General features: G+C 41.4%; 2 protein-coding genes and 1 pseudogene across 2 annotated transcripts in view; 2 read left to right on the top strand and 1 right to left on the bottom strand.

The window, feature by feature from the left end:
* Positions 1-4,478, top strand: part of LOC106963351 (extracellular calcium-sensing receptor-like) — a 6,542-nt pseudogene extending 2,064 nt beyond the window's left edge.
* Positions 4,479-5,228: 750 nt separating this feature from the next.
* Positions 5,229-11,916, top strand: LOC106963344 (extracellular calcium-sensing receptor-like). The gene is made up of 9 exons (XM_015058209.1): positions 5,229-5,502; positions 5,696-5,990; positions 6,102-6,188; positions 7,060-7,329; positions 8,094-8,300; positions 8,381-8,656; positions 9,967-10,194; positions 10,275-10,398; positions 10,491-11,916. Exons 1-9 carry the CDS (start codon positions 5,258-5,260, stop codon positions 11,399-11,401), a joined length of 2,643 nt encoding a protein of 880 aa, XP_014913695.1. The 5' UTR covers positions 5,229-5,257; the 3' UTR covers positions 11,402-11,916.
* Positions 11,917-12,002: 86 nt separating this feature from the next.
* Positions 12,003-18,009, bottom strand: part of olfcr1 (olfactory receptor C family, r1) — a 10,762-nt gene continuing 4,755 nt past the window's right edge. The window contains exons 3-11 of the mRNA XM_015058210.1: positions 17,811-17,902; positions 17,496-17,675; positions 17,001-17,189; positions 16,453-16,911; positions 14,944-15,153; positions 14,731-14,854; positions 14,444-14,637; positions 14,076-14,357; positions 12,003-13,548 (exon numbers count right to left, since the gene is read on the bottom strand). Coding sequence (XP_014913696.1) covers positions 13,126-13,548; positions 14,076-14,357; positions 14,444-14,637; positions 14,731-14,854; positions 14,944-15,153; positions 16,453-16,911; positions 17,001-17,189; positions 17,496-17,675; positions 17,811-17,902 — 2,153 coding nt within the window. The 3' untranslated portion in view covers positions 12,003-13,125. The remainder of the gene's footprint in view (positions 13,549-14,075; positions 14,358-14,443; positions 14,638-14,730; positions 14,855-14,943; positions 15,154-16,452; positions 16,912-17,000; positions 17,190-17,495; positions 17,676-17,810; positions 17,903-18,009) is intronic.

The following is an 18,009-nucleotide window of genomic DNA, read 5'->3' as shown; positions in this document are numbered from 1 at the left end:
CTTTAAGAGCAGAGAAAAAAAGATTGATTCCTGTGAAACATTCTTTATTTTGTAATAGATATTTTACTGATTTTCAACAAGGTTACAGGCATATTAAGCGTCTCTTTGTATTGAAATGCTTAAGAAAGGAAAAAGAAACATAACATCAAGTAGCAAATGTGCATACAATGACCTGATAGCTACTGACTCCACTGAGTTGTTAGAAGAGACTTTGTTCAGTTGTATGTTGAACGTTAACAGTTCTTTGCAGGCTTTTGTATCAGCTGTAAACCCTTTGTTATGTAGTTGTTTTCTTAGCAGATGTGAACCCAGAAACATTTTAAGTTGAATTGTGTGAATTGTGAGAAATATCAATGAGTAAAAAAAAAAAAAAAAAAACAGGAGTAGAAATGTAAGAAATTTCACATGGGACCAGAAGTTAGACATACTTGGGCAATTCTGAAACATTATGTAGAAATCTCCTAGGTGGCAATCACGAGTCCTGTAATTTCATCCGAATTTCAACATTCTCATCAGATTTTCTACAAAATGTTCCCTTTCACTCCATGCCTCCTCAGGTGAATGCTATGATTCAGATCATAAAGCACTTCGGCTGGACCTGGGTGGGACTGCTGATCAGCGCCGACGACTACGGGCTCCATGCCGCCAAGTCATTTCAGTCTGATCTGAGTCCATCTGACGGAGGCTGCCTGGCCTACATGGAGGTGTTGCCATGGGACAACGAGCCGCTGGAGCTGAAGAGGATCGTGGACGTGATGAAGGCCTCCACGGCTCGGGTGATCGTTGTGTTTGCACACGAGAGCCACATGATCAATCTCATGGAGGAGGTAACGTTTGTCTTTTCTCACTTTGGCCTGCATTCGGGGTGGATTCAGAGACGGTCAGAGGTTAAAGAAGCGAGACGGATAATTCTGTTCTAAAACGGAGACGTTGCGTCACTGTAATCTAAATCTAAATCCCTGAAAGAATATCTTAAAACCTAAGGTGGAAAAAAATATGGTGTTTGCTTTAATAGTGACATCCAAACACATGGCCTCAAGCACAAAACAGTACATTTTTGGCTATCATGTTACAGCCTTATCTGTCATCATTATCACGTTATGTTGCAGTTTATGTTTTTATCAGCTTTTTTTTAATAGTGGATAAAAATGAACTGCTAATTTAGTGCTATTAAACACATGTTTTGATGTATTGTAGAGTGCGGTGGGTGTAGGGGTCTCCTTCTGCTGGTCTGCTTACTAATGCTCCTGAGGAGCAATTTTGTTCCAAGATGAAGGATGTAGAAGTTAGGCTAAACAGAGATGAGAATTTATTTTCCTACTCTCACCATCAGAATGAACATGACATTTCACTTAAACGCGGCAAAAACATATTAAACTTCTCTGGTCGTGCTATTAAATTATCCAATGACAATTATACGCATTATTTTTTATTTTACAGATTTCTTCATTTAGTTACTTTCTATACAATATGTAGAGTTAGAATTTGACATTGCGTTTTGTCCCTACACAGGTTGTGAGGCAGAACTTGACAGGCCTTCAGTGGCTGGCCAGTGAAGCCTGGTCCACAGCTGCCGTGCTGCAGACCCCTGACCTCATGCCGTACCTCGGGGGCACACTGGGCATCGCTATCCGTCGAGGAGCGATACCAGGCCTCAGGGACTTCCTGCTCCAAACACGATCCGATCTACAACACAACACCACCTATGGAAATAGCATGGTGACTTTTTCATTCATTAAGTGTAGCCATGATGATTAAATAATCCTTCTTAAAAAAAAATTAACTTTTACGTTTTCTAGGCAAACCAGTTTTGGGAATTCACATTTCAGTGTAAATTTGCACCAGCCCCGTCGGGCTGGGTTGAGAATGGGGGAAGGATTTGCTCTGGAGACGAGGATTTGAAGGCTGTGGAGACTGAGTTCTTAGACGTTTCTGATCTCAGGCCTGAGTACAACGTCTACAAAGCTGTGTACGCTCTGGCATACGCCCTTGATGAGCTGCTGAGGTGTGAACCAGGAAAAGGGCCTTTTAGTGAGGAAAGCTGTGCAACTTTGCAAACACTTCAACCATGGCAGGTACAGTAAACGTTACATGTTTTTGACAATGAAACATAAAGACTCTTTAAGATGCATTCATAACCCTTGATTTTAATGTGATTATTGATGACCATTTTGTGTTTTTACCCTAAAATTGTTTTAATTTATTCCCAGTTTGATGTGATAAACCAATGCAAAGCAAAAGTAAAGACCAAAACTATTTTCAAATTTCGTGAAAATATTTTTGGCATTCATTTCTCTTCAGTTAAAACTTAGTAGAAACTTCTTATGACAATCACGTCTTACAGTTCAGGTAAAAGAGCAACATGATGTCATGTAACAACTAACTCTGTTGTTCCCTTTTCTCATTTGCCTTCCATTAGCTGGTGTATTATCTAGAGAGGGTTAATTTCACCACATCATTCGGTGACCAAGTGTCATTTGATGAGAATGGTGATGCCTTACCGATATATGACGTCATGAACTGGCTCTGGCTCCCTGATGGACAAACAAAAGTTCAAAATGTCGGCGACGTAAAAATGTCGCCTTTTAATGGTGAACAACTCACACTTGATGGAGACAAAATCTTCTGGAACTTTGAATCGAAAAAGGTGACTCATTTCTTTTTGTCCCTTTTTCAACTTGTAAAGTCACTCTAATGAGAAATGTATTCTTATTGTTTCTCCTATAGCCACCGCGGTCGGTGTGCAGCGAGAACTGTCCTCCAGGAACCCGTGTGGTGAGACAGAAGGGGGAACCTGAGTGCTGTTTTGACTGCATCCCTTGTTCTGAGGGAATGATCAGTAATTACACTAGTGAGTTTTTATGTTTTAGTAGTTTTTATAATGATTTTTCCACTTTAATCTTACAAATACATGGTTTGACTTTCTTTGTGCCTTTCTGTCAGATTCCTTGGAGTGCTTCAGCTGTCCAGAGGACTTCTGGTCCAGCCCACAGCGAGATCTCTGTGTTCTTAAGCAAACTGAGTTCCTCTCCTATCAGGAACCTTTAGGGATCTGCTTGACAGCAGCCTCACTGCTGGGAACATTCATCTGCGCTGTCGTTCTGGGGATCTTCATCTATCACCGCAGTACACCCATAGTACGAGCCAACAACTCAGAGCTCAGTTTCAACCTGTTGCTTTCCCTTAAACTGTGCTTCCTGTGTTCGCTGCTGTTCATTGGACGACCCAGACTGTGGACATGTCAGCTGAGACACGCAGCGTTTGGGATCAGCTTTGTGCTCTGTGTGTCCTGCATCCTGGTTAAAACCATGGTGGTTCTGGCTGTGTTCAAAGCCTCCAAGCCAGGAGGGGGAGCTAGTCTCAAGTGGTTCGGCGTTTCACAGCAGAGAGGAACTGTTCTGGTTCTCACCTCTGTTCAGGCAGCAATCTGCACTGCCTGGCTTGTGTCTTCCTCTCCTTCTCCACATAAAAACACCAAATACCACAATGACAAGATAGTTTATGAGTGTATAGTTGGCTCCACTATTGGCTTTGCTGTGTTACTGGGATACATTGGTATATTGGCTATTCTCAGCTTTGTGTTGGCGTTTATGGCGAGGAATCTGCCCGACAACTTCAACGAGGCCAAACTCATCACTTTCAGCATGCTGATCTTCTGTGCTGTGTGGGTGGCCTTTGTTCCTGCTTATGTCAGCTCACCGGGCAAATATGCAGATGCAGTGGAGGTGTTCGCCATCCTGGCCTCCAGTTTTGGCCTCTTGGTGGCGCTGTTTGGACCCAAATGTTACATAATTCTGCTGAGACCAGAAAGAAATACAAAGAAAGCTCTGATGGGGCGAAGCACTATAGGAACTACTGAAAGGTAAAAACGTGCTGGGTGATTGAACTGCGTAGAAACTACACCAAAATTTTAGATTTGGAGTCGGATCTGAATCAAAATGTTTACCTCCAGTGTACAGGCAGAAATCCAAATTTAAACTAAACAAGGCAAACATGAATATCTTCCTAAATTCATGGTAGACTCTGTAAGGTTAATGATGGACTGACATGATTGCTGAAACAGAATAATTGAATATTGGTATAAAATTTCTACATCATCGATAGAAAAAGTAAAGCATTAAGTGCAGCAATAACTCATTCTAACAACAAACACATAAACTCTGAGCCAGTACTATCACTTTCTGTTCTCTCTTGTGTGACTACTTATTTGTAGTTTTTTATTTGTTTATGGCTGCATTGTTATGCAGTTTATTTTTTAAATCGATTTAATTGCTTATGTAAAGAAAACTCTGACCCTTATAATATTAACATATATGAAACTGAAATTGTGAATTTGCATGAAATTGTGAATTTGAATAGATAAATGAAAGATAAACGTGATCTCCCAACTTTAACTTCCTTGAAGTCTAATTGAATTGTGGTTGTTTTCGTCAGATCCTGGTAAATTGTGGAAATAAAAAAGATATACGTCAAGCAAATTCTGTCCTGACTTGACTGACTGATGGTGAAAGTTTGCTGTGTAAATTAGGTAGAGAATCGAAAGATGTGAACCCACCAGTTCTGCAGTTCTCCAGTTTGTTAGTGTAGCACATTTCAGCAACAAGGCAGTTCAAGGTGCTTTACATCATAACAACAAAACGATACAAAGTGATAGGACACACAGTCAACAATTGAAGCATTACTTTTATTGGGTACAGATTTGCGGAGAGGGGGCCTGAAATGTGGTTCGCCCAGGGAGCCTAACAGGCTACGACCGCCTCTGCCTGTGAGGTGTTTGTCAAAATTTGACATTTAAAATGTCAAAAACATTGAAATTTACTCTTTGACCCAAAATGGCTGACTTGCTGTTGGTCTTTGGACATATCTCCAAAAGGCTTTTTTCACTGTACTGGAGGATTATTAGTACTACATTTTCAAATATCTATGTTATACCTGTTTTTAAGACTGAGGTTAGAGTCATGTTGCCATGCCCTATTTAGAGTGTGTAAAATTTCAATAATAATATAATACACATTCAAATCACAATGGGCCTTTGTTGTGTTTTTGCTGTTTTGGCCTATATATGATCAATCATTGCCATAGATATTTAAATTCAACATTTTTCTGAACTTTTAACCAACTTATTGATGGTTAAATTCGAGGTAAACTTAAAATGCATAACAGGCCCTGCCCCCTTCTCCTCTTCTGCCCTGCTGGGCAGTGTAGTCAATAAAACCAGCTGAGGAAGCACAGAAACGCATCGACCAGGCTCAACGAAATGGATATGACGCAAAACTTAAAGCGCCCAAGCCTGTTCTTTCTTCTACTGCTGCACTCTGGTGCTTTTTCCTCTGTGCCCTCCTCTTTGTTTCCCTCCTCCTGTCTGTTACAGGGACAGTTTCATCTAAACGGCATGCACAAGGCTGGGGATTTGATACTCGGAGGGCTGTTTCAGGTCCACTTCTTCTCCGTGTTTCATGACCTGTCGTTTACCGCCGAGCCACAACAGCTGACGTGCCACAGGTAAGTGTGTCAGGAGGAAAACCAGAGCAAGAAAGACTGTCTCGTGCATTGAGAATTAGTTGTTATCGTCTGAGAAATATTCTGTCTATATTATTCAAGTAGTTTTATAGTTTTTTTTCTCTTTGATTTCTAGATTTAAGAAACTTAACTGTTATATTTTTCAGCGTCAAACCTTTTTATTTCTTTGTGTCAGTTTTGATTTTTTAGGGTTTCGAAAGGCTCAGACCATGGCCTTTGCCATTGATGAGATCAACAGAGACGATCAGCTTTTACCCAACGTGACTTTAGGGTACAGTCTCTATGACAGCTGTCTCACTCTGGGAGTTGGATTTCGTGCAGCGCTGGCATTAATCAGTGGTCAAGAGGAGCATGTTGTGCTGAATGAGACGTGTGAAGGAGCCCCTCCAGTTGTGGGGCTTGTGGGAGATTCGTCCTCTACACGCACGATTGCCATCTCCACTGTCTTGGGTTTGTACAGAGTGCCAATGGTGAGTGTCCAGCTTTACCGTCTAATAACAGATTTGTCTGTATGTAAAATGTAACGACTGAAACAGATAATTTCTCTCTGGTTTTAAAAGTTCAGTCTGATTCTTTCACAGGTGAGTTATTTTGCCACATGTGCCTGTCTAAGTGATCGGCAGAGGTTTCCTTCATTCTTTAGGACAATCCCGAGTGACGCTTTCCAGGTAAAAGAAAAAAACCAACACAAAAAACAGTTTGGAATGAAAGAAAATGATATGAAAAAGTGAAAAATTGTTTCCTTTGATCTGTTTATTTCAATTTAAAATAGTAGAAATTTTATATGACCGTGGAAAGGTATGTTTGTGTCTTTATAATTCTTGTGAACAATATCATGAGATTCTGTCTTTGGTACAACAATATAAAAGTCATTTATTCTTATTTTGAATGTCAGCTCAAATCAACATTATAATCTCAATCTTGCTCAAGATTTTTTTTTTTTAAACTTCACTGAGTGCTTCACATAAGTGGATAGTTTCATTTTTGTCACGATAATTTGGCAAAATTATGCACACGAGCAATGTTTTAATTTGACCAATTAAAACATTGGTCAAATTAAAACAACGTTTTAATTGTTTTAATTTTAACATCACTTCTTGTGAGTAGAAGTGATGTTAATGTTTTGAAGAGTCCAACAGAGAATCTGAGGTAAAGATGAGGTGGACAGTAAGGAGGCCTTCCAACCTCAAAAACGTAAACCTCTCAGCAGAACATGGATTATCTCATTTGAAGAAAATCTCATGAGCACATGTGACAAATTTGATTGCTGTAATGACAAAAAAGTTTTCCACTCATCAGCGAGAGAAGCATAAATAATTTTCCACATTGCATGTGTTGAGACTATTTTTAAAAAGTAGTCGTTTTTATTAACATCTTCAGGAGAAATCTGTGTCAATTTTAATCAGAGTCAAACCTCCTGATCTAAACAAAAAAAACAAAAAAAAAAACATACCAAACATGAGGAAATTTGATACTACCTACATGCTGATCGATTACCTTTAAAACCTGCTGAGTGAGTTTTTTTCGGTGTGTGTTCAGGTGCGTGCCATGCTTCAGATACTGAAACACTTTGGCTGGACTTGGGCGGGTTTGCTGATAAGTGATGATGATTACGGGCTGGACGCCGCCCGCTCCTTCAACTCTGACCTGGGTGTGTCTGGAGGAGGCTGTCTGGCCTATGTGGAGATTCTGCCCTGGGAAAAAGACTTGAATGAATTCAAGAGGATCGTGGATGTGATGAGGAAATCCACGGCCCGCGTTGTTGTTGTGTTTGCGCATGAGGGTCAGATCATTAACCTCATGGAGGAGGTTGGTCTTAACATTTATTTGTCCTTCCTAAAAGTATAAAGTGTCAGAATCAAGCATGTGAGCAACATCAACATGGGAAGTAAAAAAAAAACATACACCACTGGACGTCACGTCAGTGTAGAAAAAAATATTGTCCTTTTCTAAAGACTCAGAAGACAAGGTGTCAAATTCAAGGCTCACAGGACAAATCTGGAAGTATTACTATAGGCCTCTAGTCACATAAATACAACTTTAGGATGATAGTTGTGTGCTCACATATTATCTTACCAGTCAAATCTAATCAGTATTTCTTCGTTCTGTATCAAATTACTTTAATCTGAGAATATAAAAACATAATCTAAGTTTTAGAAGTACTTATCGAAAGCTGAGAAAGTTATTTATTATTATTTTAACTGTTAAAAGGCAGTTTTAGCAATAACCAGGCATTTTGAGGGCATTCATGTAATGAAAAGAGTTTGATTCCACTGCAATAGGCGACTCTTATAAAAATGAATAACGAAAGAGGAACTGATTTGACCGGTGTAGGCTCTGTGAAATGGTGTTCATATTATAAGCATTCAAAAAATGTCTCTGCTTAAAAGATTTTTTTTTTTTTTACCCAGGGTTATAGAGTTTTTAGATGGCAAACTATTCCAGCTCATTAACAATGGTCTTACATCTCCTGCTGTGATTGCTTTTAAAATCATTCCACTGTTTGACTTTGTTTCAGTTTAATTGATCTAGTTTGTGTGGATTAGCTGAGCTCATGTTTTGTCCCTACACAGGTTGTGAGGCAGAACTTGACAGGCCTTCAGTGGCTGGCCAGTGAAGCCTGGTCCACAGCTGCCGTGCTGCAGACCCCTGACCTCATGCCGTACCTCGGGGGCACACTGGGCATCGCTATCCGTCGAGGAGAGATACCAGGCCTCAGGGACTTCCTGCTCCAAACACGCGCCGATCTACAACACAACACCACCTATGGAAATAGCATGGTGACTTTTTCATTCATTAAGTGTAGCCATGATGATTAAATAATCCTTCTTAAAAAAAAATTAACTTTTACGTTTTCTAGGCAAACCAGTTTTGGGAATTCACATTTCAGTGTAAATTTGCACCAGCCCCGTCGGGCTGGGTTGAGAATGGGGGAAGGATTTGCTCTGGAGACGAGGATTTGAAGGCTGTGGAGACTGAGTTCTTAGACGTTTCTGATCTCAGGCCTGAGTACAACGTCTACAAAGCTGTGTACGCTCTGGCATACGCCCTTGATGAGCTGCTGAGGTGTGAACCAGGAAAAGGGCCTTTTAGTGAGGAAAGCTGTGCAACTTTGCAAACACTTCAACCATGGCAGGTACAGTAAACGTTACATGTTTTTGACAGTTCTGTCCTGGGTCTTCCTCTGGGTCTCCTCCCAGTGACATCCTCTTGATGTGGAGGAGCAGTGGCTCAACTCTGTGCCCCACTCAGAAGACTGAGCCTCTCACCCTATTTCTAAGGGAGAGCAGAGGAAACTCATTTCAGCCACTTGTATCCTAAACAAACTCTTTCTTTAGAGCTAGAGCTTGTGGCCACAGATGAGGGTGGACAGACTAGCAACAAGACCCACCTCCACTGGGGGTAGCGCTTCTTTCTCTACCCATAAAATTCCACCCATCCATCCATTTTCTAACACCCTTGTCCCTTAGTGGGGTCAGGAGGGTTGCTGGTGCCTATCTCCAGCTCACGTTCCGGGTGAGAGGCGGGGTCACCCTGGACAGGTCACCAGTCTGTCGCAGGGCAACACAGAGACAAACAACCATGCACACACACAATTTGGAGAAGCCAATTAACCTGACAATCATGTTTTTGGACTGTGGGAGGAAGCTGGAGTACCCGGAGAGAACCCACGCATGCACAGGGAGAACATGCACACTCCATGCAGAAAGACCCCGGGCCAGGAATCGAACCCAGAACTTTCTTGCTGCAAAGCAACAGTGCTACCTTTCATATTCCTCTGTGGTCTGCTCCAGAGAAAACTGGAGACCATGGTATAATAAAGGCAACAGAACCACATCATCTGCAAAAAGCAGAATTGTGTTCCTGAGGACATTGCAGCAAACATTTTGGCTGTAAATAGACATTCTGTCCAAAAAGATTATGAACAAAACCAACAACTAGAGCAAGCATGGCGAAGTCCAAGTGTCGCCTGAAGTCAGTTTGACTTTCTCCCTTTCTACCAAGACATTGGTGGTAAATGGAGCTTAAAGGCCTTCATCAAGAGGCCTGCTAATTCGTATGCCCAAACTCCCCCCTCAAGGTATCTGGGCTCTCTCTTAGCAATAGGTTGATAAGCTCAATCATCTGGGGGGCTCTGAGTAGAGCCATTGTTTCTCTACATCGAGAGGAACCAGTTGAGGTGTTTCAGGCTCACCTAGGACTGCATGTCACCAGTATAAAGTCCCTGACAGCTTATTGGTGCACTAAAATGTCTACCATGATTAAGCAGCTGCCCATTGAGGGCTAGTTGGCAGTCTCTCTACCAACATCAAAAATTTCTAACATTGTTTTAAGAATAATTTTATGCTTTTTTACAGTATGGTCATAGTATCACATGCCAACTTTAACAGTGAACTGGATAACATTATTATGTCTTTTACCCTTTTCTCATTTGCCTTCCATTAGCTGGTGTATTATCTAGAGAGGGTTAATTTCACCACATCATTCGGTGACCAAGTGTCATTTGATGAGAATGGTGATGCCTTACCGATATATGACGTCATGAACTGGCTCTGGCTCCCTGATGGACAAACAAAAGTTCAAAATGTCGGCGACGTAAAAATGTCGCCTTTTAATGGTGAACAACTCACACTTGATGGAGACAAAATCTTCTGGAACTTTGAATCGAAAAAGGTGACTCATTTCTTTTTGTCCCTTTTTCAACTTGTAAAGTCACTCTAATGAGAAATGTATTCTTATTGTTTCTCCTATAGCCACCGCGGTCGGTGTGCAGCGAGAACTGTCCTCCAGGAACCCGTGTGGTGAGACAGAAGGGGGAACCTGAGTGCTGTTTTGACTGCATCCCTTGTTCTGAGGGAATGATCAGTAATTACACTAGTGAGTTTTTATGTTTTAGTAGTTTTTATAATGATTTTTCCACTTTAATCTTACAAATACATGGTTTGACTTTCTTTGTGCCTTTCTGTCAGATTCCTTGGAGTGCTTCAGCTGTCCAGAGGACTTCTGGTCCAGCCCACAGCGAGATCTCTGTGTTCTTAAGCAAACTGAGTTCCTCTCCTATCAGGAACCTTTAGGGATCTGCTTGACAGCAGCCTCACTGCTGGGAACATTCATCTGCGCTGTCGTTCTGGGGATCTTCATCTATCACCGCAGTACACCCATAGTACGAGCCAACAACTCAGAGCTCAGTTTCAACCTGTTGCTTTCCCTTAAACTGTGCTTCCTGTGTTCGCTGCTGTTCATTGGACGACCCAGACTGTGGACATGTCAGCTGAGACACGCAGCGTTTGGGATCAGCTTTGTGCTCTGTGTGTCCTGCATCCTGGTTAAAACCATGGTGGTTCTGGCTGTGTTCAAAGCCTCCAAGCCAGGAGGGGGAGCCAGTCTCAAGTGGTTTGGAGCTACGCAGCAAAGAGGAACCGTCCTGTTTCTCACCTGTATTCAAGCAGCTATATGCATCGCTTGGCTTGTCTCCTCCTCACCTGCCCCCTATAAAAACACCAAATACCACAATGACAAAATAGTTTATGAGTGTGCAGTCGGCTCCACGGTTGCCTTTGCTGTGTTACTGGGATACATTGGTATATTGGCTATTCTCAGCTTTGTGTTGGCGTTTTTGGCGAGGAATCTTCCCAACAACTTCAACGAGGCCAAACTCATCACTTTCAGCATGCTGATCTTCTGCGCTGTGTGGGTGGCCTTTGTTCCTGCTTATGTAAGCTCACCGGGCAAATATGCAGATGCAGTGGAGGTGTTCGCCATCCTGGCCTCCAGTTTTGGCCTCTTGATGGCGCTGTTTGGACCCAAATGTTACATAATTCTGCTGAGACCAGAAAGAAATACAAAGAAAGCTCTCATGGGAAGAGGAGTGGAACAATAAAATAATAGCTTGTAAAAGTACAGGTACTCCTTCAATGTTCTATCCCATTTTTGTACGGCACAACAAAACTTCAATTAGATTTTAATTCTTTCTGCAGGAAGGTGGACAACAAATTCTGTAGCTCTGAACATCTTTACATCAACTCAGCTCAGCATCTCCATCTCTGCTGACAAAAAAGTACATGATTCTGCCAGCACCGTGTTTTACAAGGGGTCGGTGTGTGCAGGCCAATGTGCAGTGCAAGCATTCACACGGTCATCTCATCTCACCAGGTCACCATTCAACGTGTTTGCATGTGACAAGCTGCAAACTGAGCTCCATCTTTCAGTAGTGATTTCCTTCTTACCACTCATTCATGAAGTCAATGATTAATTGTGGAGGACTGGACCATTTCTCCTACCTGAACTGTGGAAAGCTTTGGAGGATTGCATCATGAACACCCAGAAGCTCACTCCTGACAGATTAGTACATTGTAAGATGTGACGCCAATCAGAAAAGCGGTCATAAAAAGAGATCAGTCATTGGCACTCATTCATTATTTTGGTGTCAGAGTAAGGGGGGGGGGGGGGAATACAGAAGTACAGCACACATTTTCTTGGTCCTGATTTGATCAAGAATATTTTATTTTGTGAACTTGTGCTACTTTACATTGTTCTATATCATTATATTCCTTTACATTAACAGATGTGAAGCGATTCAAAGGGTGTAAATGCTTTTTAAGAGGTGGAATCAATTTACAAATTAAAATGAATATTCTAATATGAGAAGTTATTGAGAAAGATGAGTTTATGAAACAAATTAATGTTGGAACACAAAATATCAGAACCACAAAAAGTTTATTTTAATGAATTAATTTACTTTTTCCTGAAATGTTACCTTTAAAATATCGCTGCATCTGCTTTGTAATAATTTGAATGTAAATTCATTTCTATAAATAAATATTCATTTGTTTAATCTCTGTAGTGTAAGTTCTTAGACAAACTGCAGTAAACTACACTTAATGACACAAAAACAACCGAGCGCAACTAGCGAAAACTTTAAATGGCATAGAACATACATGTATCGTTACACAGTTATTACAAATTAGACATATTGCATAAACAGAATTTTCAAAAGTTGGAATGAATTTCAAGATCTGCCCTTGTCCAATTTTTCTGTGTCAGGAAGGAAAGAAAGAATCCTATTGACTGTTGACTGAAAGCACTTTTGGTATCTGACCAGCAGATGGCAGCAGCGTACTTTAAACTGAGCAGAGTATAACAGTCACGTTCCTGATCAGGTTAACAGACATCTAGCTCTTTACGCTACTTAAATGCAAATAATTTGATCATTAGTTCACAAACTTTTAATAAAGAAATCAATGTGGCTGTTGACAATATCCTCCATGTAGCATCAATATTTAAGATATTTAAGATATCTTTAAGATACTGAAACAACATGCAGTCACATTTGGAGGATGTATAAAAGTTCTAATTAACTCACTTTTACCCTCCCCTTTAACTCTTAGCTAAATTGTTTTAACATAAAAACATGTATCCAAAGGAACACATATCTAAACTGAATGAATCAAAACATATTCTTGGTTTATTTTTATTAGTGCACCCATTAAATTATAATTTCTTACAGGTCGTCAAACATCGTGTGCAACATCTGGAAAAACAAAGCCTTTGAAATCAAAACAATAAAGTATAAAACTAATAAAGCAGAGGGGATGCCTGAAATGACTACCTTGCCATCAAATGCTTCTTGGTGTTTTTCTCCGGCCTCAGAAGGATGATGAAACACTTTGGAGCAAAGATGCAGAACAGCAAACCGTAACTCGAGGCCAGGATGGCAAAAATCTCCACGGCCACCGCGTATTTTCCAGGTGAACTCACGTAAGCGGGGACGAAAGCCACCCAGACGGCACAGAAAATCAGCATGCTGAAGGTGATCAGTTTGGCCTCGTTGAAGTTGTCGGGGAGTTTCCGGGCGAGAAAGGCCAGAAGGAGGCTGGTGCAGCCCAGGAGGCCAATGTAGCCCAGCACCAGAGAGAAACCCGCCACAGAGGCCATGGCACACTCCAGGGTCACCTGCAGACCCGGGATCTTCAAGTCGGGTCGAGGCTCCGGGGGGCTGAGTGACAGCCAGATAATGCAGATGATAACCTAGAAAAGAATAGAAAAAAAAAAGAAACGTGGTTATGGCAATGACGTTATTACAATGTAGATTTAAATAGAGTAAAAATAGCCTTTATTATTCCATGAGGGGTAATTTCAAGTGTAACAGCAGCAACAGGTAAAGGTACACAAAAAATGCTTAACATTTTAAAAACAATATCAATAATATTACTATTAATACATTGTACAAGACTTTTGCTCTCAGAAGTAAAAAAATAAATAAACCACAATAAATCATTTAAAAACTTTCCTTACCTTGAAGGTAAATATTAAGGGAAATGTTAAATACTTCTTACTGTATGTAACCAATGTTTTACACAATGTTTATTTTCTTCCTTATGTCTGTCTCGTACATGTAGAGAGAGTTTTGAAATGATTCACCATGGTATCATTTTGTTCTCATCTGTTGCCTCATCAAGGTCTCAACACATCGCACTTCATCAGGGATGCAAACGGTACCCTGAGTAAAAGCAATATAAAAATAAATAAATAAAAAAAAAAAAAAGGTACGCTACCTGTACCGATGTGAAGAGGCAGACACTTCCTCTCTGCTGTCTGGGACCGAACCACCTCATGAGGGCTTCGGCGCCGGGCCGGGCCGAGCGGAACGCTGCCAGGACCACGATTGTCTTCACTTGAAGGCACGACACGCAGAGGACAAAGCTGATCCCGAAGGCCGCCTGCTGGAACCGGCATGACCACGCCGAGGGGCGGCCGATGAAAACCAGCGAGCACAGAAAGCAGAGCTTCAGTGACAGGAGAAGCAGAAAGCTGAGTTCAGAGTTGTTGGCTCGTACCTATGAAGACACGGGATCCGACAAACTCCGAATGGTTTCATTTTCCAAATGCAAAACATCTAAACGTCGAACATCCGTCGGCTTACCATCGGCGTCTGGCGGTAGTAAAGGAACACCACGAACACAGCAGTTGTCGCTGTAACACCAGAAACGGCCACTGCTGTGAGGGTGATGCCCAAAGTTTCATTGAAGGAAAGGAAGTCCAGCTGGCGAGGGATGCAGGCGGTGCGCTCGGCGTTGGACCAGAGCTCAGATGGGCAATCATTGCACTGAGTGGAACCTCAACGTAGAACAAATAGAAACAGAAGAGAACGGCGCTGAAGTCACGGCAGAAAGGCTGAAAAGGGCTTTCCTTTGAGACTGCCATCCTCACCAGTTGTGTTGCTGATCTGTCCATCAGCACATGGAATGCAGTCAAAACAGCAGATGGGTTCTCCTTTCCTGCTGGCCATCCGTGTACCAGGAGGACATCTCTCACTGCAGACGGAAACAGGCACCTGAAAAAACGTTTAACAGCTCCTCAGTCTCGAGAGTAAACAAGAAATAACTCTGCAGAAAACCCAAAAAACTGATTCATTCAGAGTACCTGACTGGACCCTGTGCTCCACTGAATGGCAGACTCATTAAGGTGGAGGTCAAAGCCGTCCACACGACCAATCAAAACAAGGTTGACCTCTCCCTCGGGGCTGCTCTGCCAGTTCACGAGGTCATACTTCGCCGTGATGTCGGCACCTTGGAAATAAAACGCTTCGCCCTGCGGTGTGGTGAAGTTCACTTTGCTGAGCTGCTCCATCAGCTGAAGGCCAAGAAGTGGGAAGAAAAATTACTACAGCATTCTTGTTTTTGCAACTGCTGCTCAGTATTCCGTAAAAACAATACATCTTCATGTTTTAGAGGTAGAGAGCCCGTAAGTTTTGAAAACGTGAAACAAAAATTCACAATCAGCAATTCTTTCTGGACTTCGCTCGGGAACTGCAACAGTAGTTTAAAAAAAAATCTTTCGCGCTAGTCAGAGAACAGTTTGTTTTCTTAAACAAAAAATAAAAAACATTTTAGTAGAAATACATCGAATGGGTGTGTGATGTTAAATAGTGACACAAAAAGAGCAAATATTGAATACTTTTACTGTAAAGATCATCATATAAGGAAAAGCTGGTGAGCTTCCTCGGAAGTAAACGGATGAAAGGGACACAGAAAAAGAGTCAGTCCATTGTAAACGATTTTTATCCAAGAAGAATGAAGCAATCGCAGGCTCAGAAGAAGGACCGATCAAAAGCTGAGGGATGACGACGCAGCACATTTTATGCCAACGCTCTTATAGATAGCTAGAGCAGCAGTTAAGCTAAAAGAAACTTTGTTTTAGGGATAAGTTGTTGCATCTGCATCACTGATCGCTGCGTTTGAAGCAAATAGGTTTGCAGATATAAAAAATTCGACTTCCTATCTGTTCTCCACATAAAAGTGACTTTTGAGGACCAAAAGACTTGTGAGAAAAATATGGCAGACAACTTCCTCAAAATATTGTTTTGATAGGAGAATTACTTCAGTGTTGCTGCAGCCCACACACACACACACACACACACAACAAAAAAACTGGATTACATGGTGAAATGTGAGACATTCATGTTCTGGTGTTTTTAAAATTTTTGTCATCTACTGACATCAGAATAACATTCTTACAAGGAACCAAAGCAGAAATTGTGGAATTTTATTGTTGAAATGACAGTTTTTGTCACAAATGTTTATTGATTAATTCATTTGCTTATAGGAAGCAGAATGCTTTTAAAGCCCCCAATAAGGTGTCAGTTTATTAGGTCTTCAATTTACTTCCCTCAGACATTTAAAATTGCTAAAATTAGCAACTTTAAATTGCTAATTTTAGCAATTTAAAATTATGTTCTCAGCTGCCTCTAGTTCACTTTTCTTTCCTTTTTTAAAAAATATAATTATTGGTTTTGCCAGGATTTTGCCATTATATACCACAACTTGGGAACAAAAATAAAATAAAAAAAGATTATACAAGCACTTAAAATATGAGGTCCAAATCTAAATGCACATTTCACAAAAGTCTGAAACATGCATTAAATGTCTTTACCTCCATGGGTTTGATCTGAGTGTGAAGTGAACAGGTGACGTTTTGTCCTGGAGAGCTGCTGACATTGGGGCAGGAGAGTAGGGAGTGAAGGGCGTGGGCTGCAGCATAGACTGCCAGGTAGACGTTGTACGTCACCCGTAGCTGCGAGGTGTCAGTGAAGAGATTTTTCACGTCCCGCAGGCTCTCTGTGCCGCTGCAGGGCGGAAGAGAAGAAGACGAAGGAGTTGCCCCAATCCCAGGACTGCATCCGAATTCCTTTTCCCAAAATTCCTTTAGGACCTGGTCGTTCGGGCGAAGCGACGGGTTTAAATTCCGTACAAAAGTCCCGAACCCAGGCAGGGATGAACTCTGGATGGCAACGCCGAGAACGCCTCTCGCCACTTTACGTGAAAAGGCGCTTTGCCGAAGATCGGTGCTGGTGCTCCAAGCCTCACTTGCCAGAAATTGTCTGTCAGTCACCTAGAAATAACAACAAAAATTGTCAGAAATGATCCAATAAATGCCGTCTTTAGTGGCTCATATAAAGATTTTTCATTTCCGTTTCTCACATTTAGTTTCTCCAGTTGTAGGAACAGCTCCATTACGTCCGTATACCAGGTGAAGATCAGAATCACCTTCGCAGTCGAGGCCTGGATGGCGAGCGCTGCCCGGCTGGCGTCACTTACGATGTTTTCTCGCTGAAGGGTCTCCACAAAGGAGAGGCAAACCCCGGCCCCCTGAATTTCCTCCTGGAACACCTGATTTGGAGCACAAATGAGAAGGTTGGAAAGGAATAAATTAAGTCTGTCAGACATTAATCCAACAGTAATATTATCGCCAGATGTTGGAATCACAATATCATTTATGAAAATCCCAAATGTCACAATCTTTTCTCTTCCTCATTAGTCTTTGTGATGTTTGAGCTTCAACAATTTGGCTAAATATGTAGTTGACACATTTCAGTTCCTGATATCTTGAATATAAAAGCATACAAATAAAATTTTTTGCTAAATATCGCTTAGCAAAAAAACAAACAAAAAACCTAATACATCTAATGGAACAACCTTCACTGCCATGAGGCCGTACTCATTGTTGGCCACCACTGCTCCAACCCAGGTCCAATTATACTTTATAGCGAGCTGAGCGATTGCACGCGCTTGATAGATATCACTGGCCATGGTTCTGAAGAAATTAGGATATTGTCGCCTGTCACTTAAGCTTGGAGAACTTGCTGTGTAGCTCACCTAAAGGGAGAAAACAAAATGTGCTTTTACTGCAAAATTCAACATTTAATCTGAATCATAGAGGATATAAACTGTAAGAAATGCTCCATCTATAGTCTGTGAATATGTATCTATCCGTCACATCAGGAAACTCACTAGAGGAACAGAAAGTGGTCCCAGGAGTCTGGACAGTATCTGGGCTGTTATAGACGAGGAGCCACCAATGATCAGAGGCACACGCCGTTCACCTAATAACATTACAAAGTGTGCTACAAGTCTTTTTTTTTTTTTTTTTTTTTTTCAAAAAAAAACAGTTTTATTTTGCAAAAAAAAAGTCAAAAAAATTACCTCCCCC

The sequence above is a fragment of the Poecilia latipinna genome, unplaced genomic scaffold (assembly GCF_001443285.1).
Source record: "Poecilia latipinna isolate Pla-1442-1.1 unplaced genomic scaffold, P_latipinna-1.0 Scaffold1523, whole genome shotgun sequence".
NCBI classification, from domain to species: Eukaryota; Metazoa; Chordata; class Actinopteri; order Cyprinodontiformes; family Poeciliidae; genus Poecilia; species Poecilia latipinna.
This window is presented reverse-complemented; position numbering and strand designations above follow the sequence as displayed.